This window comes from Aspergillus ochraceoroseus (genome assembly GCF_002846915.1).
Source record: "Aspergillus ochraceoroseus IBT 24754 chromosome Unknown P175scaffold_5, whole genome shotgun sequence".
NCBI lineage: Eukaryota > Fungi > Ascomycota > Eurotiomycetes > Eurotiales > Aspergillaceae > Aspergillus > Aspergillus ochraceoroseus.
In genome coordinates this window covers 514850-536029 of record NW_024468480.1, presented here as the reverse complement: position 1 = coordinate 536029, position 21180 = coordinate 514850, and the positions used below count along the sequence as shown (strand labels likewise).

The window sequence follows — 21180 nt, the reverse complement described above, 5'->3', positions numbered from 1 at the left end:
GGGATCAAGAAGAATAATAAATAATAATATACGTATAATATAGTTAACAATAATAACCTAATTTAGCACCAAGCCTGGGTGGGACTAGGACCAGAAAAGGCCCTCGTGTAGGTTGTGGATGATCCGAGTAGAAGAGAAGGTGGAAAACGGTGGGAAGGTTGGTTTGGTTGTAACTAACACGCGTTCTCAACGTCAGCCTTTGATGTTAATCATTCTTGAACATCCATCACTACTCCTACAACACATCCATTACTGTGGTTAAGATGGCAATAAAATTGGATGATGATTATATGGCTTTGCACAATCTTTGAACAAACCCAATTTACTCCTCGAAATTCGAATAATCTACGGAGTACCTATGATCATCGATCGCCCTGGAGGTGACGGTGGAGTAATTATTTTTATCAAAGTCTCCCCCTTTTTCTCGTTCTTTTTCTTGTCACTAGTTTGCCGTTTAAGTGCAGAGATCCAAAAGGAAAGCTAACCAAATTGCTAGTCTACTTTTTAACCCCTGAGCCGTCGTTCTCTCTTGCAGATCCTCCTTCAGGGGCAGCTTCAGAACGCAACCGGCCATCCGTGCTATAGTTAACTATACTCCCATCCTCTGTCAGTGTGTCACTCCATCAACCTTGTTGCTTCTCTGCATCGCGCTGGTTCTGGTTTCGGTGCCACAGTTGTCTTGCATATCCTTGTCCGTCCGGGGTGCACGAGCCCCTCTGCCTCATCCTGAGGCTTGAGCTAGCTAGACGGGCGCTGGACTTGCTTTTTCCTTGCCCGTCCGAGGCCCCTGGCACCCCACACACTACACTCAGGCAGACTGCATTCAGGCCCAGGCACGATGGATACTCCAACAGTAAAGACAGAGAGGGTTATTATTAACAATCACAGATAGAGAAGGTACGCTGTACGGAGTTCCAAGGAACCAGACGGTTTCAAAATTCCCGGAAGGGAGACGAACTTTTAGCTTGTCCACCCTGTCCAAGCTCGGTTACTTGTAGCCGTCTAGACACTGGGCTATGCAAGTCGAGACCTGTCAATCAGGAGTCAAGATACCTCTGATTACTTTAGTGTACAGAGTCATAGTATGATTATTATTATGCTTATTGTTAATGTTCTTGATTTCATATTTACTGTACTCGCGCAACAAAGTGAACATGACCAAACAAACACCTTTTAAACTTTCCAGGTTGCCTCTGCTCACGACGGTGCTAAAAACTATCTCTTGTTGAAACGCCATGGAAAAAAAAGCCGCAGCCAGCGGGCCTCGTATCAGGGCGTTACTTCGTAGATATTAGTTGGTTCCCAGCATGGGTTAATCCCTGTGCCGTCATCCGTGGTTCAAAACGCTCGAGATTAAGTACTACCGCTATTCATCGTTTACGGGGCAACCGCGCATTATACTAGTATTCCTGGCCTATCTTAAATGCGCCCCGAGAACCGAGCACGGCTGGTAATTTTCTCATAGAAAGGAGCCTTGCGGGTGACGATTTATGGCTAGCTGACGTATTTGGAGTCGAATGTTATCGATCCATAGACATCGTACGTTCTAATCGATAGACATGTGTCCAGACTGCAGAGCGTAGGGAGTCCAGCCGTTGAGAATAGAACATTTGGCCCCATTCCTACCAAGCTTGGATGCACCACATAATCCTGGGCCAGCCTGATTCGGACACTGCTAATTTCTGGAAGGCCCTGCTCAAAAATTCCCGTCTCTGTATCGACAGAGTACTCTGTACAAAGTCGTAATCAGAACTCGCATAACATCAGCACATGTCTTCTAGCATCAATCTCCTATACTCTATAAGTTATAAATAACATGTTCATAAATCCTACAGAGTAGGCAGTGAGGCACCAGTAGGACACGGGCTTTCTCCACTTTCTCTTGGCTTTTGTGATAATCAACTGGACTTAGATTAGCGAGAAACAGATTTCCCAGAGACCCCAGTAAGAGGGGATGGATCTGAGACAAAGAGAATACATACCTAAAGAGAAGAAGCACGGGGTGAAGCAAGTAGATTGAACCTCAAGTTGCCAAATCCACTCTTCACAATGAAACGCACTTGAGCAGACCAAACTGGAGCATTCAGGGGTTAAACTGCGAACCATGGAACGCCATCCGAGGTTTCCGCCGTACAAAAATTGGGGGTCTGTCTTGGAAGAATTCTAGAATTCGAAATCCCTCTTGAAATGCTATTCCAGGAGTTGGAACTATTAAATAAGTACAGCAGTTTAACCAAATAACGTCCTTCCAATTACGTACTTTGGGACTTGAGATCTTGATCAGTGGTATCCTGTGAGTAAGCCAATGCTTTACCGGAGTATAATTGGTAGCCGGCAGTACTCTGATGACCCTGCGAATGGGCTTGCCAACTCAACAAACACGGAGCAGGAGGTATCCGAAGAAGCTTCCGGCTCTTGTTGGATGGGATGGTACTTAGGTAGGTGGTCTTTTGGCTATTCCCGGACTAGCGTATAGAAATTCATCTTGTTGAAGCAGTGGTAGGCTGAGCTCTCTCTCAATGGATCCTTGGGCCGCGAAACCTTGGAAACAACGCATGCCAAAGGAACTCCGTCACTGTCAATAACAGGCATGGTGGAACACAATCTGGAGAACACAATCATGGGGAATGTTGGGGAGTAGTGAGAACGTAGAGGATCGTCCAGCGACCACGAAGCGAATGCTAAGTATTTCCTCTAGTTATTCTGAGGCCCGTCTCGTTAAGCGCGTAGCGATAACCCCAGCAAGGACCATGAGGGGCAATGGAGGGAGGGGTATACGCTGGAGTAGACTCTGAGTACTCCGTAGAGGCCCAGGGAAGCAGGAATGGCGGGAAGTGCGTCCGGAGCACTTCAGTCCTCTCCTCTTCGTATGGACTATGGAGTAACACTCACCGCAATTCCTGGCCCCACTCTATTGGGGAGCCATTTGCCAGGATCTCGAGATGATTGGGCTGGATAGAAAGTGGTGCACAGGCAACTAAGGGGTAAGCTGGAGTTGGCGGAGTGTGGGCAGTCGACGGGTGCGGATAAGACTAAACGTGACTGTCCGGAGTCGATTGTCCCGCTTTAAAATCACCCTCTCTCCTCCTTCCGTTTTCCTCGTTCTTTCTTCTTCCCTCCCCCATATCACCCCATTGACTTTCCCCTCAACTTACCCCCTCTGCTCTGCTCCCTCATCTTCTGATCACACTCTTACTCGAGGCGTGATCTCTGAAAAACCGGCAAAATTTTCGCCACACTTCTTAACTCGTGAGTGCACCTCTTTCCACTTGAGGCTCTGTTGTTCTCTCTCTCATTATGCCGTTACTCTTGCTAACCACCTCTCTATCCAGACGGCACCACCCGTTCAACGGCCGGCGCTCATCCAACCGTGGTGGGGCACCGGAAAACTCCATATACATCCAATAAACAATTCCTGTGTCCACAGAACATCCTCAATCCCGCCATCTTCGTCAATTACCTGTTCCTGAATCTCACTTGATTTCTGTGAACACAATGGCCCCCCACGCAAGCTCGGATGTTGCTGCCAATGGCACCGTGAACGGGTCCGCTCGTGCCTCTAGTGCCCCTCTGTTTACCGTCAACTCGCCCAATGTCGTCTACACCGACGCCGAAATCAAGAGTACCTACACCTACCATACTACTGATGTCACCCGCTCTGCCGATGGCAAGTTTGTTGCTACTCCCAAGGCGACTAACTACCAGTTCAAGGTGGACCGTAAGGTTGGCAAGGTTGGTATGATGCTGGTTGGTTGGGGTGGAAACAACGGTTCCACCGTGACTGCTGGTATCATTGCCAACCGTCGTAATCTCTCCTGGGAGACTAAGGAGGGACAGCGCGATGCCAACTACTACGGCTCCGTCGTCATGGGTTCCACCATCAAGCTCGGAACTGATGCCAAGACTAGCGAAGAGATCAACATTCCCTTCCATGACATGCTGCCCATGGTCCACCCTAATGACCTGGTTATTGGTGGTTGGGACATTAGCAGCTTGAACCTCGCTGAATCTATGGACCGTGCACAGGTTCTAGAGCCTACTCTCAAGCAGCTTGTCCGCAAGGAGATGGCTGAGCTGAAGCCCCTGCCTAGCATCTACTACCCGGACTTCATCGCTGCCAACCAGGAAGACCGTGCTGATAACATCCTGGAGGGTTCCAAGGCTTCTTGGGCACATGTTGAGAAGATCCAGAGCGACATCCGGTAAGCTTTATTAGCCGATCATGGCTTTCCGGCCCTTTTGGAATTATTGTTGCTAACCAAAAAAACGCAGCAACTTCAAGGCTGAACACGGTCTCGACAAGGTGGTTGTCATGTGGACTGCCAATACTGAGCGCTATGCTGACATCCTTGCTGGCGTTAACGACACCGCTGACAACCTGATCAGCGCTATCAAGGCTGGCCACGAGGAGGTTTCTCCCTCGACTGTCTTCGCAGTTGCCTGTATCCTGGAGAACACTCCCTTCATCAACGGATCTCCTCAGAACACTTTCGTTCCTGGTGCTCTTGATCTTGCTGAGAAATACAATGCTTTCATTGGTGGTGATGACTTCAAGTCTGGCCAGACCAAGATGAAGTCTGCTCTGGTTGACTTCTTGATCAACGCCGGTATCAAGCTTACCTCTATTGCCAGCTACAACCACCTTGGAAATAACGACGGCAAGAACCTAAGCTCCCAGAAGCAGTTTCGCTCCAAGGAAATCTCCAAGTCCAATGTAGTTGACGACATGGTCGCTGCTAACAGCATCCTCTACAAGGAGGGGGAGCACCCCGACCACTGTGTGGTGATTAAATACATGCCTGCTGTTGGTGACAACAAGCGTGCTCTTGACGAATACTACGCCGAGATCTTCATGGGCGGCCACCAGACCATCAGCTTGTTCAATATCTGCGAGGACTCGCTCCTCGCCTCCCCTCTGATTATTGATTTGGTTGTCATTGCCGAGATGATGACCCGTATCAGCTGGAAGGCGGACGAGTCTGCTGAGTACAAGGGCTTCCACAGCGTTCTCAGCGTCCTGAGCTACATGCTCAAGGCCCCTCTGACTCCTCCTGGCACCCCCGTTGTCAACGCTCTCGCCAAACAGCGCAGCGCCGTGACCAACATCTTCCGTGCCTGTGTTGGATTGCAGCCTGAGTCTGACATGACGCTCGAGCACAAGCTTTTCTAAACTCGCCGCTTGAATAGGATGTATCCTATCGGCACGTTTAGTTTTATCCACCAAGACTTTTCGTCTGACCAGCCGACCCTAGCCTTTCGTTAATACTCCAGAATGATTTGATCGCAGTTCTTCATAATTGCACCTATCGTAAAGTGAAGTCGTTGAATCGTAGTTAAGTAAGATGTAAGTAGATACTAGACCATAGTTGTAGGTCCAATCTAGAAAAAAAGTAAGTATTACCACTCCCTCCAAATGTGCGTTTTTACCAGTGGAGAACCATTTGGATAGAGGTGCTGCTTGTGATTGCATTCTTCCCCTCTTTTACTTCTTTTTGGGACTCTTACGATACCTCGGCTGTCCCTACACTAGTTCGGAAGGGGCTCGTCATTCATCCGTCAAGACTGGACATACATAACACAAGCTACCTTGGGGATGCGTAGGTATTGTTGGGGACCTTGGGGATGTGGCGGACGTATACTTAAAGCGGACGGAGGAGGACCTTGACTCTACTCGGGCTTTTTTTTTTTGTGTGTGTGTGTGTGTGTGTGTGTGATAGTTTAATATATTGGCAAGACAAGCTTTTCATTTTCTCCTTGCTATTCATATTTACATATCAACGACGCAACGAATGCAGTCGCCCTGCTTCATTTGCTCAAAAGCAGTGTTGATCTTATCCAGAGGCTCACGGTGGGTGATGAACTCATCCACCTTTAGGTCGCCATTCAGGTAGTCGTCGACCAGACCGGGGAGCTGAGTGCGGCCCTTGATGCCTCCAAAGGCACATCCCTTCCATACGCGACCGGTGACGAGTTGAAATGCTATAAAATTAGCTGAGTCAGTGAAGCACATCAACCAAGCGTCTCTAGAGAAGATAGATAGGCTTACGTCGGGTGGAAATCTCCTGGCCAGCAGCAGCAACACCAATGACAATGCTCTCACCCCATCCCTTGTGGCAGGCCTCCAGAGCAGCGCGCATCACTCCAACGTTACCAGTGCAGTCGAAGGTGTAGTCGCAACCGCCGTCGGTCATCTCGATGAGCTGTTCCTGGATAGTCTTGCCGTTGAGCTTGGTAGGGTTGACAAAGTGGGTGGCACCGAACTTGCGGGCCCATTTCTCCTTCGCGTCGTTGACATCAACCGCAATAATCATACCAGCCTTGTTCTTAACCGCACCCTGGATCACAGATAGGCCAACGCATCCAGCGCCAAACACGGCGATGTTGGAGCCCTCCTCGACCTTGGCGGTGACTACAGCGGCACCGTAACCTGTTGTGATACCGCAGCCGAGAAGGCACGATCGGTCGGTGGGGATCTTGGGGGTGACGGCCACAACGGAAATGTCGGCTACAACAGTGTATTGAGAAAAGGTAGAGGTTCCCATAAAGTGCAGCAGATCCTTGCCACGAGCCTTGAAACGAGATGTTCCATCAGGCATAACACCCTTACCCTGTGTGGCGCGGATCTTACCGCAGAGGTTGGTCTTGCCAGACTTGCAGAACTTGCACTCGCGGCACTCGGGAGTGCTACATGCTGTTAGGATTTATTTGCAGCTATTAGAATCTTGTTGGTGTACTTACTAGAGAGCAATCACATAATCTCCAGGCTTCACAGAAGTGACACCCTCACCCACGGACTCGACGATACCGGCGCCCTCGTGACCGAGGACAACGGGGAAAGCACCTTCAGGGTCCTTACCAGAGAGTGTGTACGCATCTAGGGGCCATCAGCGGAATTTCCAACTGATTCTGGTGCCTCTGGTCTACAAACCTGTGTGGCAAACACCAGTGTGAAGAATTTGGATGCGAACTTCGTGGGCCCTGGGAGGTGCGACCTCAACTTCTTCGATGGAGAGGGGCTCTCCGGCGGCCCACGCTACCGCTGCCTGCAGAGCTTCAGTTGGTACACAATTCGAAACTCTGTATGTCTGTTTGATTTTTTTTTTTTCTTTTTCTTCTTCTTACCTTGCAAGTGATAGTCTGTAGAGATTAGTATCTGCCAAAGCTTGAATAATAGTAGAAAGAAAGAAAGAAAGAAAAAAAAGCTTACCTTTCCTACAGTGCTGGCCATGGGGATAAGATTCTATAACCGGGGATTATGGAAAGAGGGAAGAATGAAGAGAGAAGAAAGAAATTGAAGCTGATAAAAACGAACAACAAGAATATCAGGAATCGGAGAGAGACGGGGAATAAATTGCTGGAAAAGGACTGAATGGGGGAAAAGTGGATAATCTACTGGTGACGATGGAGGGGGAGGAGAGAAGACTCAGAAGAGAGAGTTGCCGATGAGGGGCAGGTTTTCCCCCCCCCCATCTCTCTTGCTTGACGATTAATTAGATACATATCTGAAGATTCCTTTGCTCCAGTTCCATTCTCTTCCGTCTCGATAATAATCAGGTCTATGCGTTCGTTCCCCTCATTCTCCGCAGGCTCATCGACTCATTGTATCAGGAGACCACGGAAAGTTGGAAAAATTGGAGCTGTTCGGGTGGGCTTCAGGAAAGAGTCGATTTCTCCTCATTTGGAGTCGAGATGCGCTCTTCAACCCAAACAGGTAAACCTTTCCGTCATCGTCAACATGTTATAGTTTATCAAGCTTGGGATCTGTATTGGTGTCTATTAAATGCACAGATGAACAATAAGATAAAAATGACCATGACTCGCTTTGTTATTCAGCCTGGTCTCAGCCACTCGAGCTACCTGCGGATAATCCTCCAACTCGTATTTCTTCTTCTGCCTTTATTAGGCATCGACCTTACAACACCGTATATTAGACACAAGATTGTAACGAACATGTTGACACGAGCATAACTAATTAATTTTCTACGCCTTTTTTAAAAAAAAAAAAAAAAAAACCACCATGTTTAAAGGCTTATCCAAGTGGCTTTTTGGCTCGACGGAATACCAAATTCTTCTAATCGGAAACGACGCGTCCGGAAAGACAACGCTTTTGTACCGACTGAAGTTTGGTGAAACCGTCACGACTATTCCGACAATCGGGTTTAATGTCGAGACAGTAGAGTATCCCAGGGGATGGAAATGGACATTCTGGGATATCGGAGGTAAGAAAGTTGCAGATATTCGTGCAAGTTGGGGCCTGATGTGATTTCGCCAGCAGGATGCAACAAAATCCGGCATCTGTTGCGGCACTATATCACTCCGAATACCCTGGTCATCTTCCTCCATGATTGCGATGACCCGTTTCGACAGGAGTTCCCGGATTGGATGGGGGTGTTTCTCGACGATATGATTAAGCGGGAAGGTAAATATCTTTGGATTCTGTTCAACAAGCAGGACACTCTGCCCCCTGACGATGATGGCGAGTTTATCGGTAACGTACGCAAGATGTACGAGGATGAAATGTCCAGGTACAAAAAGGATATCTGTTACAAAATCCTTGATCATAAATTAAGTGCAAAGACGGGGGAGGGGCTGAATGAGCTCTTGGTTGAGCTCCACAACACCATGTCAACTTCTGAGTTAAACAGTAGGCGTCAATTGAAGTCTGTTAGCAACCCTAATGTCCATCAAGACGCCCTTTCCCGGGAACAGCTGAAGAGTCTCATTGAGAAAGAAGGACGAGAAGATACTATCGATGCTCAGGCTTTTTGGATATCCTTTCTGGAGGCGGATCTATCGGCATGGGACCATCGCAGCCATCTCAAGGCAGGGTACATCATTGCTGTAGAGTCAGCTGGGAAAGGCGAGAGTATTTTCACCACGGCAGATACTTTTATCGCACATTTAAAGCGACTGAAGGAGATGCAGCCGGACAAATTCAGAAATACAGAACATCGGTGAGTTTTGTTCCTCTCCGTGCTCAGAAACTATATGTACTAAACCCTCGCAGGACGATGACAATTTTCTGGCTCGTCCAGCTCCAGCTCGCAATCTGGAACTATAAGCTGGACAAGCAACTCGACCAGTTCCCATCCCGGGACGATTTCCAGGAAGTCCTACTACACACCCCATCACTCAGAGATACAAAGCTTTGGAGTATATACTACACAAAAGACCGTCTATTCTCCCGCGAAGCTCGCGAGGTCTGGACAGCCCCAGACCTACAACCTTTCCCAGTCCTGCAACCGAGCCCTGCACCGGACGCATCCGCCCCAGGAACTCAAGAGGACCCGGAACGCCTTCTACGCTTCGGGTTTGCTGTTACCCAACACATTATGGCCTCGGATCTACGTCGCGGCCAGGTCATCAAAGAAGCCCTCGCCTCCTTACAAGCAACCACGATCCGCCTCCGAGCAAAAGACGCCAGAATCCCGCCATATTCAGAAACCCAGGCGTATTTCTGGATCCAGATAGCACATGCTGCTTTGCGCTCACTAGAGAACGGGGACAACCCTTCCGAATCTATGATGGAGAAAGCTTCCCCCGTGCTTCCACCCGCGCAGCTCAGCTTCTCAAATTTCACTCTGCTTTTTGATATCACGCCGGAGACTTGGAAGAAGTATTATTCGGGCAAGGTTTGGGAGAGTATTGCTGCGCGAAGGGAGTTCGTTCCGCCTGATCTTAAGCCTTTGCCGAATCTTATTGGGGTTTCTTCTGAGGCTTATGAAAAGGGAGTGATGTGAGGACGAGAAAAAAAAATTGGTGTGCATGGACATGCTTTGGAAGAAATGTATATATATATATATATAGCATATGAATATCCTAGATATATCCACAGCAGAAGATCATACTGCAACGCGTCATCTAAGTAAGCAAACAGTATTCCGTAAAGAATTAAGCCACAACCAACATGCAACCATACTGTACCTTTTCATCATCCCCTAGGTCCAACCTGAGTATGCAACCCGCAACACCAACACGTCACGTTTTTGGAGCCCAAGCTCAAGCTCAATCCCAACAATCCACAGCAAATACATCCATAAAGAAAAGGAGGTTATCATTGAGAGTCTAATTTACACAGCCCGCGAACTACTCACAGCCGAGCAGCGCAGCGCAGAACATAACAAGCACCTTTCGAACACAAAGCAAAAGAAAATAATAATATTAACCCGATATTTTTTGAAACTGGTATGATTTACCGCCCAGGCAACTGGCCACTTTGCATCATGGCGGCGTTCTGCTCCTGGAATCGCTCATTCAGGCGGCCGGAACTCTTCAGGAACTTGTCCACGCAGCGCATGACACAGCCTTCTTCGCGGGAGATGAGGGATTTGGTGGTGAAGTCGTTGACGCAATCATCGAAGCAGCGCTGGACGAGTTTGGAGTACATCTGGAGAGAGAAAGCGAGAGAGTATGCGGTTAGAATTCGTTCCAGGAGTTGAATGGTGAAGTCCGATATTTGATAGTTTGATGGAAGAAGGTAGGTATGGAAGCTTAGGGCTTGAGAACGGGGAAAACGTACGGTCATGAATTCCTTCATCTGCTTTCGCTCCATGCGGGCAGCAAACTCGCGCTGTTCGGAAGCTGTAAGTCTGGTGCAACGGTTAGTTGAGATTCTTCATTCCCAGCTTGATCTTGGAGGAGGTTGTTGTGGTTGTTTTTTTAAGATAGACTTGAAGGACCGTGGATGGCAAGGGGTGTACTAACCCGTCCATTGTGACAATGGGTGTTGGAATCTGAATTAATATAAAAGGGGAGAGTGGTAAGGAATAATAAGAATAATAATGATATTATTATTCGGTCTCTTGATACTTCAGCCAAAAAAAGCTCCGAGAGCTTCTCAGCGGAACCGCAGGCTCTTCAATCACATGACATCACATGATCTATTCACCTGATTAATAAGCAAGACACGTGATGTGCAGTGCATGACTCAGCGTCCGAATTTGGTTTAGGTGGACATTACCTAAATAGGAAAGGGATGAAAAGTGCCGCGGGCAAATTTTTCTACAAGATTATTTCCACATTCCTCTGCTCTGCTTACATCAGGTGGTTTAAAAAAAGAACAGTGCCACTCCGAGTCTGGGCCCCATTTTATTGGCATGAACGGATCCATGGTTGCGAGACTGGCTGGAACGTTGTCTACGGAGTACGGCGATGGATGGGAGAGCCAAAGTCAAGATGATGGCTTTCCGGGATCGACCGTCACCACCAATAATAATCATAGGGAGGAAACCTCTGGGACTCTTCGACTCACAAGAACATGATTTGCATCTGCAAAGTGCGAGGGGAGAAGAAGGGCCTTGGGGCCAGCCACGCTAGGTCCTTCTAGGTGTCGCGGTAAGGTGCTGAGAGCGCGGCTGTGCGTTTGAATAGCACTGCTGCTCGAGGGTCACATCTACCTATACCGTCCCGTCAGCCTTTGTCTGTGTTGCTGCTTTTCCTTCAAGTCTCCCAGGGTTACCAATTTTTCAGATTTTCTGTTTCTACAACTGAAAATCTGACAACAGTGAAGATCTTCAGAAGACCACGCACAATTCAGCCGGGGGGATATCCGGAATGGATTAATTGTGTACCTAGTCTAGGTCAGCAAGATTCATTAATCAGAAGACCGAGGATCAGTTAGTCCCCTAAATTGAATCCCTAGTGTCATTGAAACCCTGTTGTTCCAGAACCACCTCCTAGTGCTACTAGTCGGGACTCTGAGGATTCATTTCCTTTTTTTTTTTTTTTTTTTTTTTTTTTTTCTACACTGGATCACCGGGTCTGGTTGAGTCGACGTTGTCAGCGCCATACTAACTAATTTCAAGTGGATTAGTAGTAGTAGTAGTACATAGTTAGTTATGTTGTAATATTGTAATAGTAGTAATAATATAAAAGATGTGAATGACTGGTCATCATCATCATCCATAACTAATAAGAATACTTAGCAGCAATAGGTCGTGTGTGCCGCCTATGAAAAGTGTCACTTCTGGTGGCTCCTCCCTCCTCCCCTCCTCTTCCTTCAGTCTCTAGTCTCAACCCACTTTACTTCATTCATTCAGCAATGATATTCATCCTTTTTACATCCCCAGAACTTACCAAATAACCCATTCTTCTCTCCTCTTTTCCCTCCTTTTCCCTCGTCCCTCATCATCCATCTTCAGAGGGGCGGCCAAAGTCTCCCTGTCAGCCCAAGACTAGCCTCCGTCTACTACAAATTATTACCAGTTGTATTTCACTTTCTCTCGCCCTTTCTTACCTCCATCCTTTCCTTTTTCTCTTTTCATCCCCTCCTTCTTCGCCCCTCCCATTCATCCTTTTAGCCCTTTTGTCTTACCCTGTTATTGTTCTTCCTCTCTTATTATCCCCCCCCCCCCCCCCAGTTCTTATCCTTTGCTATTCCCTGTCCGATTTCCCGCACCCCCCCGAAGCCATCGTGTCGATCTACCCTCGCCTTACCCTTGTCACGGTGGGTTGTCGTCGCGGCCGGCGCGGTATTCGCTCCCGCTGCCTTACCACCCCAGTCCTCGTGCTATTTTGGGATACCGTTATCCCAGCCCCGGAATTTGCTGCGCAACGAGGGCGGTGACGAAATAGCCTCCCCGTTAGCCCGTTCGCTCTATTTTTCGAGACAAGGTCGCATCATCCATCCTCCTCCTCTTCTCCTCGTCGCACATATTCCACGATGGTAACTGGAAAATCGCATGCTGGTGCCGAGGCGTTTCAACAACTTCCGCCCACGGCGCCGCAACCTGAACCCATTACTACATCACCACCCTCCCGACGTGATCTTACAACATGGTGGAGGCAGTTTAAGAGGAATACGAGGAAAGATGAGCCCAAAGGTATGTGTGGCGGTACACATCCCTAGACCCCCCCCCCAAGCTAGACTGGTGCGGTGACGTTGAAGAGATAGATGCTTTGGATGCGCTTAGGTTTCGAAGCATCTGTAGTCCAAGAGACTCAGCGCCTGTACCCACGTCTGCTCGGTTGTAGACCCCTGTTACTCGTGGGATACTGACGGATTGACTGGCTTTCAGAGAAAACCCAAGGCATCTTCGGTGTCCCCCTCAAAGTCAGCATTAAATATGCAAACGTTGCTATTTCCCTTACCAATGACAATGGAGAGAGTTTCATCTATGGATATGTACCAATAGTGGTGGCAAAGTGTGGAGTATTCCTCAAAGAAAAAGGTATGAATACCCAGCCGTTGGATGTATCATGGTCAGTGCTGAGACGGACTTCCTTTAGCAACGGATGTGGAAGGCATTTTCCGACTAAATGGATCCGCAAAACGCATCAAGGATCTCCAAGAGATCTTCGACTCACCCGAGCGATATGGAAAAGGGTTGGACTGGACCGGATACACGGTACACGATGCTGCGAACGTTCTCAGGCGCTACCTTAACCAACTGCCGGAACCCATTGTTCCCTTGGAATTCTACGAACCTTTTCGAGAACCGTTGCGCAAGTTCCGATCACGAGCTCAAGAAAATGGACCTTCCTCAGAATCGGAGGCCAACGAACATGCTAAAGCTGTCGCAGCTTACCAACAACTGATTAGAGAGCTCCCAGCTCTCAACAAGCAACTGTTGCTGTACATTCTAGACCTTCTTGCAGTCTTTGCGTCCAAGTCAGACCAGAATCGTATGAACTCGGCGAATCTATCCGCAATATTCCAACCCGGCCTTCTCTCCCATCCCCAGCATGATATGTCGCCAGACGATTACAAGCTCAGCCAAGATGTACTCATCTTCCTTATCGAAAATCAAGATCACTTTCTAGTTGGCATGAACGGTACGGCTGCCGATGAACAGACCATGAAGGAAGTCGAAGGCGGTGTTGTTCGCCCACCAACATCGAATTCGACCATTCGGCGCTCCGTATCAAGCGCCAGCGGAGGAGCTGAAAGCTTCCGGAAGTATGAGAACCTTCGAAGAAATGTTTCAGTTTCTTCAAAGAATTCCCGTACTTCCAACAATCCCTCCAACCCCGCAACTCCAACCTCTCTCGGCGCCGTGGGAGTGCACAGAAGCAACACTTTGCCATCCAAAATGTCACCTGCAATCCCTCCATCAAGACATAGCCGAGTTGTTGAATCCCCAAGCCTGACTTCTCCAAAACCCATCTCTATACAACAATCTCGATCGTCCAGCCGTACGCCTGCCTCGACCGGAGGTAAGGTATTTTCAGCCGTTCCAGGAACCACCAGCTCCGCTTCTGGAGTAGTTTACCTTCATTCGGCCACCGATGGACCGACGCTGAAGGCGCCTTCGGAGAATGACCGTATCACTCAAAAACCTGTGCAGCATGTTGCGTTGCCACCACCTACAACATTCTCCCCACCACCTGCAGCCGTTACACCAACCAAGGAGCGCAAGCTCTCAAGTTTCTTTACTAAATCTCCCCCACCTGCAGGAGAGCTAAAGGAACCACGACAGCCCAATAGGCTGAAGAAGAAGCGGATCCCGGGAAGTACAAACGAGAGTGCTCAAAGTTCATCCCACTCGCTTCAGGCTGCAACTTCTGAGTCAGCGTTAATTTCCCCTCCAACCTCCTCGCAGTGCGAGTCCCAGAATGACAACGGAGGCGCCACTCCTAAACCACCTAACAATGCAGGCTGCGACGAAGTTGGATCTCAACGAGAAGGGAGATCCGATAAACCTGCCGGCCAAGGTGACGGTGGACATCCAACCGCGGATACTTCGCTACGACCTTATGGCTCGCGTACACCGTCAATGAATTCTCGCTCCTCTTTCACAGATTATTCCGATGTCGACCACACTGACGAGGCATCCCGTTCGGAGCGTAAAGAACACCGGCGAAGTTGGCGATTTCCCCGCTCGGCCAAGCGGAGCAATGAGCATATTGGACTTGGCTTGGGCTCACCTCCTCTCCTGGCCTCCACCCCTGGGGCTGATCGCAGTACCAGCTCTATTGGCAGCTGGCACCACTCGAGTAAAAGCTCTCCCTCCGATCTCCAGCAATTTGTGAACGATCCATCACATCATCCGCTAAGTTTGGATGCTGAAGTCCACAACGGTACTTCCAAGGAGATGTCACTGAGCTCGGAGCCAGAAAAGCGAAGCCTTTTCGGCAAGTTCAAGGCTAAGGTTGCTCAGGTACGAGACGGTGTCAAGGATTCGGGAGAGCGGGACCGAACAAGAAGTCCCGTTCACTCCGAGTTTGAAAAGTCTACTTCGACTCGAACTTTGTCTCCGTCAAGCAAGGACAATCTAGTCAAGGACAGCCTAGCCAGCCGTCCTCCTCCGATTGATGTGAGCAGAGATCCAAAGGAAGGGTATATCAGCTCGCCAGTCTCCCCTCTGCCTAGCTCAGGGTTACCTCCGGCAATCCCTGAAGAGCCCCGCACCCCTGAAAGTCCTGTTGCCCAAAAGAATATCCTCGCTGAGGTTCCTGATACTCCTGAGGTGCCTGCTGCCGAAGCTCCTCCAGCGGAACCCAAAACCGAAGGAGTCGAGGAGGCCAGATCTTAAACGCAGTAGACCGGATCTATTTCTACCTCTACACACACTACTCTCAGGAGTGTGCTAGAATTTTGGATAGACTATGCACCCGATTCCCTCGTGTGCTAGAAGCGGCAAGCTTAGCCCATGTATAGATCGAATGATGAAGCAAATCATCCTATTTCTTCTTCGCTGTCGTTATCTACGAGATTGGGTTTGCTGGATACAACTTGTTTCCCTTGTATTTCCTCGACGACATGCGGGAATGTATGTTTAGCTTTGGCTTTATGTTATAAGGCTGGTCCTGTTCTCATACCCCAGTCTCCTTGATGTTTGTTATGGTTCACGAATGATGTATTCTTGCTCTTTTTCTATGTGAAATCCTTTCTTACCGACCCGAGACGTTGAATATTGTAAAGTGTATAAAACCTGGATAGATTCTCCGGTATATCACTCACTCATCAGGTGGACCTGGACCTTTTCCATGAGTAGAAATGATTTTCTCGCAGCCCTTTTTTAATCTACTTGACTTCCTCCATCATCCTGCTGGTGCTCTCCACCGTCGCCGTCCTTCCGCCGTCTTCCGTGCAAAAAGGAGTCGACAGCGACACCTCAGGCCATAGTTAACACCGTGACCCCACGAAACAAACCAAGCAAACAGCCAGCTCCATCTCCGACTCCGAGCTTCAAGCTTCTTCAAATTCCTGACACAAAGCGCCCAAAACCACCAACGGAAGAGAAAGACACCCTCTTCCTATATCTGGCGCACAGCGCCTCCCCCCTCCCTCTCTGTTTCAGTTTCATCTACCACGCAACAACGCATTACCAAACAATGGCCGCCTTAACAACAGCCCCCGCGTCCTCCTCCTCACTTGCAACCCCCCAAGCTCCTCCGCCAGCAACCATGAAATCCAAGCCCGCTGCAGCACCGGTCTCAATCCTCCCCGGCCAATTCGCACAGATATACTCGCTCATCCATCCAGCTCTTCTGCTCTCCTTGCTGGTTCTCCGCTTCGGCTCCGTTATCGATGACCCCGTCACGGAGTTACTTCATGACCTCCCGATTCTGGTCGTGCTGCAGGTCGCCTTCGCCATGATTTGTCTTCCTCCTGCCGGCGCTGCGAAACCTTCTTCTTCTCCTCCCTCAGCTCAAGGAGAAGCAAGCACAGCTGTCGCAGAGGAAAAGACAACCGCGAGTAGGAAAATCGGCTCTCGTCGTCGTCATGCAGCGGGGAAGAGCTCCTCTTCTCCTTCGATGATGGGCTGTATCTGTGCTAAACTAACCGTATGTGCTGTGCTGTGCTATCCCTTTCCCAGCACCCAGTTTTTTTTTTTTTTTTTTTTCATTAACTAACTTCTCTGGAATTTCTCCTCATATCTCTAGCCCGCCCTCCTCTCCCTAACCCTAACTTCCCTCCTCGCAACCCCCGTCCTCAGCATCCTGCTGATCCTCTTCGGTGCCCCGCTCCGCACCCACCACGCCCTCACTCTCCTTTGCGCAGCCCATATGGCCCTCCTCGCCTGCTTCCCGCTGATCTACGTGCACGGCGTGGACGGCCCCATCTGGCGCGAGATCTGGGCTGTCTCGCGCCCAGTAGATAGTGTTTCGGCTGGTGCGCTGGGAACATGCTTGGGGGCATGGTTTGGGGCTGTTCCTATCCCGCTGGATTGGTTAGTTGTTTCCTCCTTTCCCTTTCACTGCTGTGCCTTTTGTGTGTAAAAAAAAAAAAAAAAAAAGTTCAGTTCCGGGTGATGACAACTAAGCTAATCTGATTTTCGTGGTATAGGGATCGTCCGTGGCAGGCCTACCCAATTACCATTCTGACCGGGGCGTACTTGGGGCACTTGGTTGGTGTGCTTGGTGGAAGGTCGGAGTGGGTGTTTGGAAAGAGAATCGATTTCACCAAGGAGGAGAGGAATGTCAAGGTTGAGTAAAAGCCTTCACTCCTGTTTCTGTTCTGGTATATTGCGAGGCAGGCGGGGTTCCCCCCCCCGGCAAATTATGCTGGAAAGCCTTATCTTATATCCCCCACGCATACTGTGTTATGTTATGTTATATGCTATACCTATATTCGATATTCTATTGTCTAGTTTCTATTACAGGCTCAAACTCAGGTTCAGACTCAAAGTTCAGGTTCAGGTTTTTTAGAGAGACTTGAATATAAAGTAAAGTATACAAGGGCCCCAGCCTTGAAAGAAAAAGAAACGTATATAAAAAAAAAAAAAAACAATATGGGGAATCAATAAACAGTATATCAGAATCATCGAAATCAGCGGGGATATCAATATCAGCCAAAATCATTTAAGAAAGGAGATGTGAAGATAAAGATGAGTGAAATGCGACATGGTATCTTAGATCGTCAAGGAAGGTAAGGGAGTATATAAGTGGAAAAAAATTTGAACGTGCTGTGGTGGGTTATATCATGTTGGCAACTTCGATTCCTCGAGCTGCCTGCCATTTCGATCGGAAGCTTTCATCCTTAGAGCGCTTCTCCGTCCGTTCGAAATCGGAATCACTTTCGTAGCGCGAGGAAAACTTCTCCTCTATCCGGATAGGAGAGCTCCCCGGCGAATCAGCAACGTCTTGTCGCATGCGGAGGAACTCTTGCGAGTCTGCGCTTCGTATAGGGTACATCGTCCCGACACTGAGTGAATCGTACGGTATCCTTTGCAGACGCTGGATATCCTCTCGGAGACATGAAACCTGTTGTTCCAGGTTTCTTCGGGCGGTTTGTTCTCGCCTTAATAACATGACGAGTGCACTGTATTGTTGCACAGAAATGGTGCTAGCGTCGCTCAATGAGGTCATGGATGGTGCCTGCAAAGCGCGTGCCCGGTGAATCTCGCTAAGACTTGGGCGAATAGTGCTGGAACTCCAAGGTCGATCCCCTCCTGGTACGTGCTCTGCGGTGGGGGAGTTCTCGCTGCCAGACGGAGTGGAATGATTCGGGAATTCGTGGCGTTTATGTTGAGCATTATCTGGCGATGGAGTCTTGTGTCCTACTGTCGGTGTTTCGCCGCGCCCGCTTTGCATCCGCGCAATGGCAAATTCCAGGTCAATCAGTTTTACCTCTAGCGTTGTCAACCGCTGTTCTAATGAAATATTTTCATCATGCTGCATGGAGTTGATGAGTTCCCCAACATTTGGAGGTATGCTCTGGATGCTTTCCTCATCGTCTTCCACCTCCAGTTCCTCTTCCTCAAAGACTGATAGCTCTGCAGGCTTAGGAATGCTAGCAGCCGAGGTCCTAGACGGAGGTCGACAAGACAAGTCACTACCAGAAGCCATGCCGTAGGTGGTTGATGCCACATAATCCGACTCTATGCTCCGTCGCCTCCACTGTATTGGGGACATACGGTGGTCTTTAGCCATACCTCGCAAAGCGCCAGCACTCCGTGAGCGCCGTTTAAATTTTCGTAGTTCCCGCCGCTGTGTCTCATCCGGGTCGCTATTCGCATTGGAACTCAGGGGCCGGCTCCCCGATGCGGGGTTGATCACTACTTCAAGAGCATGCCGTGATTCGTCGTCAGAAAATATTAAACTGGGCAGGGTCGCTCGTCTTTGTCGTGGGTGCCGTGAGTCCAACTTCTCCAGGACAATATCGAGGGTAGTCAGTTCCTCATGATGCCGTCGGAGTGCACTGGTTTGTTGGGAACTGGCAGATTTTGACAGTCCTGGCGATTTGGCACCGATCCGATCCAATCCAGATGTTACAGTGCTAAATTGAAAGTCTTGTAGGGTATCTTCGAGTTCGTCCGCCTGACTTCGTCTCTTACGCGTGAAGATTTTCCTCATGACTGTTTTCAACGTGCTTCCAGTGCGGCGGTGACCAAGAGGGGTCCCGTTTATTGTGGTCGAGTGCTGGTGATATCCGACTCGACTGGAGAGGATGGATGATTCTAGTCCACCTGGGGATCGACGGGTAGTGACGAGCTGTTTAGAACTCATCGGCGGTAGCGCAGTATCAAAACATGACTCTGGATTGGCTGAAGGCGTGGCAGGTGCTGAACAATCCCGTTGAGGGAAAGGGTTTTGGATAGAGTTACTTCTCTCAGGCGCCGCAACTGCTCTAGACATCTTTCTTCCCGAGTACAGCAACACGAGGGGTCAATCAACAACAAGGGCACATTAAGACAGTTTAGTACATATATGCATCAGAGTCGGTAAACACACATAGATGTTTATGGGGTTAGAAGGACATAAGGGGACGCAAGCTGAACGATGCGTCGAAAGATATAGTGACAAAAAAAAGAAAGAAAGAAAGAAAGAAAGAAAGAAAGAAAGAAAAACGGCACCCCTGTATACAGGGTATAAGCGAATGTCAAAGAAGGCTGCTGCAGTATATGAAAGTGTTGGCAGGCTTAATGGCTGAAAAGCAATGTCACGATGTAGGGGATCTCGGATTGGTGGGCTAAAAGTAGGAGCAAGCAGGGGTCAGCAACGGGCGAACCAAGAACCACGAGAGGGGTATGAATGCTTACCTTGGCGCAGAAAGGAGTTCCGAGGCATAATAATAATCTCAAGGGTATGAAGGATTCAGTGATGCGCTGGACACGAGGGCTCGGGAAACAGGGGCTGGTATCGACGTCAAGAGTAGAATGTTTAGAATGCTACATAGGCATAAAGCGCCGTAACGAGCGACAGAGAGAAGAGTAGAATCGGAATTAGAGACCAAATAAAGGACCAGAAAGAGGTATTGGATCTAGAATCAAAGATATGGAAAGGACACAGAAGGACAAGCACAAGAAGAAGAAGAAGAAGAAGCCAGCTCGGAGGAGATCAGCAAGGAAAGTCGTGGCACCAGCGTGGAGCCTGGAAAGAGGCAGAGCAGACGGGAACAGTGGAGCTTATCAGAGAGTTAATATTTGAGAAAGCAAAGACTGCATGACCGATGGATACTAATGTTTGAGATAGGGATAGGGGGAGGTGGGCCAATAAAGGAGTAAAAAGGCGATGGTGCTGCGTCCAAAGACAGGACAGAAGCCTGAATAAAAACCAGAGGTATAATGGAGAAACAAAGAGGGGAATAAGAGGAAGAGAAAAGAAAGAAAAGAAAGAAGCACAGGAGATGATGAAAGTGAAGAAAAAACAGGGGAGAGAATTGAGAAAGGAAGAAAAAGAGGTTGAAGTGAGTCTGTGCTTTTGTGTGTTTCAGGATAGTTATTCTTGTCTATACAGAATCATTACTCACAACCTAACAAGTAACTAACTAACTATCTAAGTTCCATGATATCTTTTTTTATCCAAGATTTCTCCTGAATTATAACCCAAAGCAATAATCTACTCGAACCATCTTTCTCAATTCTAACTTTCACTCTTCTCTACCAGCTCCGGAATCTTCACTTGAGTGGAACGGAAACTCGCAATTGAGTCAGTAATGCCCCACCATACATAATCATAACCTTCTAGATTCTGGAACAAAGTCGGACTCTTGAATCAATCTGCACACGCCCAATTCCTCTTCCTCCTCGGTTTCTACGGCCCCATCCTGGTTTCTCGCAGATCAGGTACCTACGCATACTTTTTCCATCTGGTTTGCAGTCTCTCACTACTACCATCGCTCAGCTCCGGTCCGTCAAAGCACGCACTGGAGCTGGCTGGATACTGAATGTGTCCCTGGCTCTATTAATTAATTCTCACAACATCATCCTGGTGGTGGTCTCCTCGTCTCGTCTGGGCGAAAAAGAATCCACTAACATACGTACTGCCGTTGGAGAGGATCCGCCCGTCTGCAGC

General features: G+C 48.8%; 8 protein-coding genes across 8 annotated transcripts; 4 read left to right on the top strand and 4 right to left on the bottom strand.

Moving 5' to 3' along the window:
- Nucleotides 1–1487: 1487 nt before the first annotated feature.
- P175DRAFT_0558111 (uncharacterized protein) lies at nt 1488–2957 on the bottom strand. Its single transcript, XM_040900818.1, has 3 exons — nt 2467–2957; nt 2261–2414; nt 1488–1730 (listed from the first exon to the last, which is right to left on the bottom strand). The coding sequence occupies exons 1-3, from the start codon at nt 2620–2622 to the stop codon at nt 1495–1497; spliced, it is 546 nt and encodes a 181-aa protein (XP_040751296.1). The 5' UTR covers nt 2623–2957; the 3' UTR covers nt 1488–1494.
- Nucleotides 2958–3057: 100 nt separating this feature from the next.
- On the top strand, nt 3058–5209 carry P175DRAFT_0259884 (inositol-3-phosphate synthase INO1). The gene is made up of 3 exons (XM_040892724.1): nt 3058–3249; nt 3333–4202; nt 4273–5209. The coding sequence occupies exons 2-3, from the start codon at nt 3496–3498 to the stop codon at nt 5168–5170; spliced, it is 1605 nt and encodes a 534-aa protein (XP_040751295.1). The 5' UTR covers nt 3058–3249; nt 3333–3495; the 3' UTR covers nt 5171–5209.
- Nucleotides 5210–5767: 558 nt separating this feature from the next.
- P175DRAFT_0532853 (bifunctional alcohol dehydrogenase/S-(hydroxymethyl)glutathione dehydrogenase) lies at nt 5768–7228 on the bottom strand (the record flags this gene model as incomplete). Its single annotated transcript, XM_040900002.1, has 6 exons — nt 5768–5979; nt 6047–6684; nt 6739–6874; nt 6929–7043; nt 7123–7137; nt 7208–7228. The coding sequence occupies 6 exons, from the start codon at nt 7226–7228 to the stop codon at nt 5768–5770; spliced, it is 1137 nt and encodes a 378-aa protein (XP_040751294.1).
- A 653-nt stretch (nt 7229–7881) lies between these two features.
- Nucleotides 7882–9824, top strand: P175DRAFT_0260135 (uncharacterized protein). The gene is made up of 3 exons (XM_040892725.1): nt 7882–8219; nt 8273–8954; nt 9008–9824. The coding sequence occupies exons 1-3, from the start codon at nt 8018–8020 to the stop codon at nt 9738–9740; spliced, it is 1617 nt and encodes a 538-aa protein (XP_040751293.1). The 5' UTR covers nt 7882–8017; the 3' UTR covers nt 9741–9824.
- tim9 (protein transporter TIM9) lies at nt 9790–10755 on the bottom strand. Its single transcript, XM_040897307.1, has 2 exons — nt 10705–10755; nt 9790–10589 (listed from the first exon to the last, which is right to left on the bottom strand). The coding sequence occupies exons 1-2, from the start codon at nt 10710–10712 to the stop codon at nt 10193–10195; spliced, it is 405 nt and encodes a 134-aa protein (XP_040751292.1). The 5' UTR covers nt 10713–10755; the 3' UTR covers nt 9790–10192.
- Nucleotides 10756–12358: 1603 nt separating this feature from the next.
- P175DRAFT_0502072 (putative Rho GTPase activator (Sac7)) lies at nt 12359–15971 on the top strand. Its single transcript, XM_040897306.1, has 3 exons — nt 12359–12821; nt 13017–13169; nt 13228–15971. The coding sequence occupies exons 1-3, from the start codon at nt 12662–12664 to the stop codon at nt 15471–15473; spliced, it is 2559 nt and encodes an 852-aa protein (XP_040751291.1). The 5' UTR covers nt 12359–12661; the 3' UTR covers nt 15474–15971.
- Nucleotides 15972–16275: 304 nt separating this feature from the next.
- On the top strand, nt 16276–17378 carry P175DRAFT_0439799 (PIG-F family protein; the record flags this gene model as incomplete). The annotated part of the gene is made up of 3 exons (XM_040893982.1): nt 16276–16728; nt 16828–17114; nt 17231–17378. 3 exons carry the CDS (start codon nt 16276–16278, stop codon nt 17376–17378), a joined length of 888 nt encoding a protein of 295 aa, XP_040751290.1.
- Nucleotides 17379–17759: 381 nt separating this feature from the next.
- Nucleotides 17760–19521, bottom strand: P175DRAFT_0524211 (uncharacterized protein; the record flags this gene model as incomplete). Its single annotated transcript, XM_040899355.1, has 1 exon — nt 17760–19521. One exon carries the CDS (start codon nt 19519–19521, stop codon nt 17860–17862), a length of 1662 nt encoding a protein of 553 aa, XP_040751289.1. The 3' UTR covers nt 17760–17859.
- Nucleotides 19522–21180: the final 1659 nt, after the last annotated feature.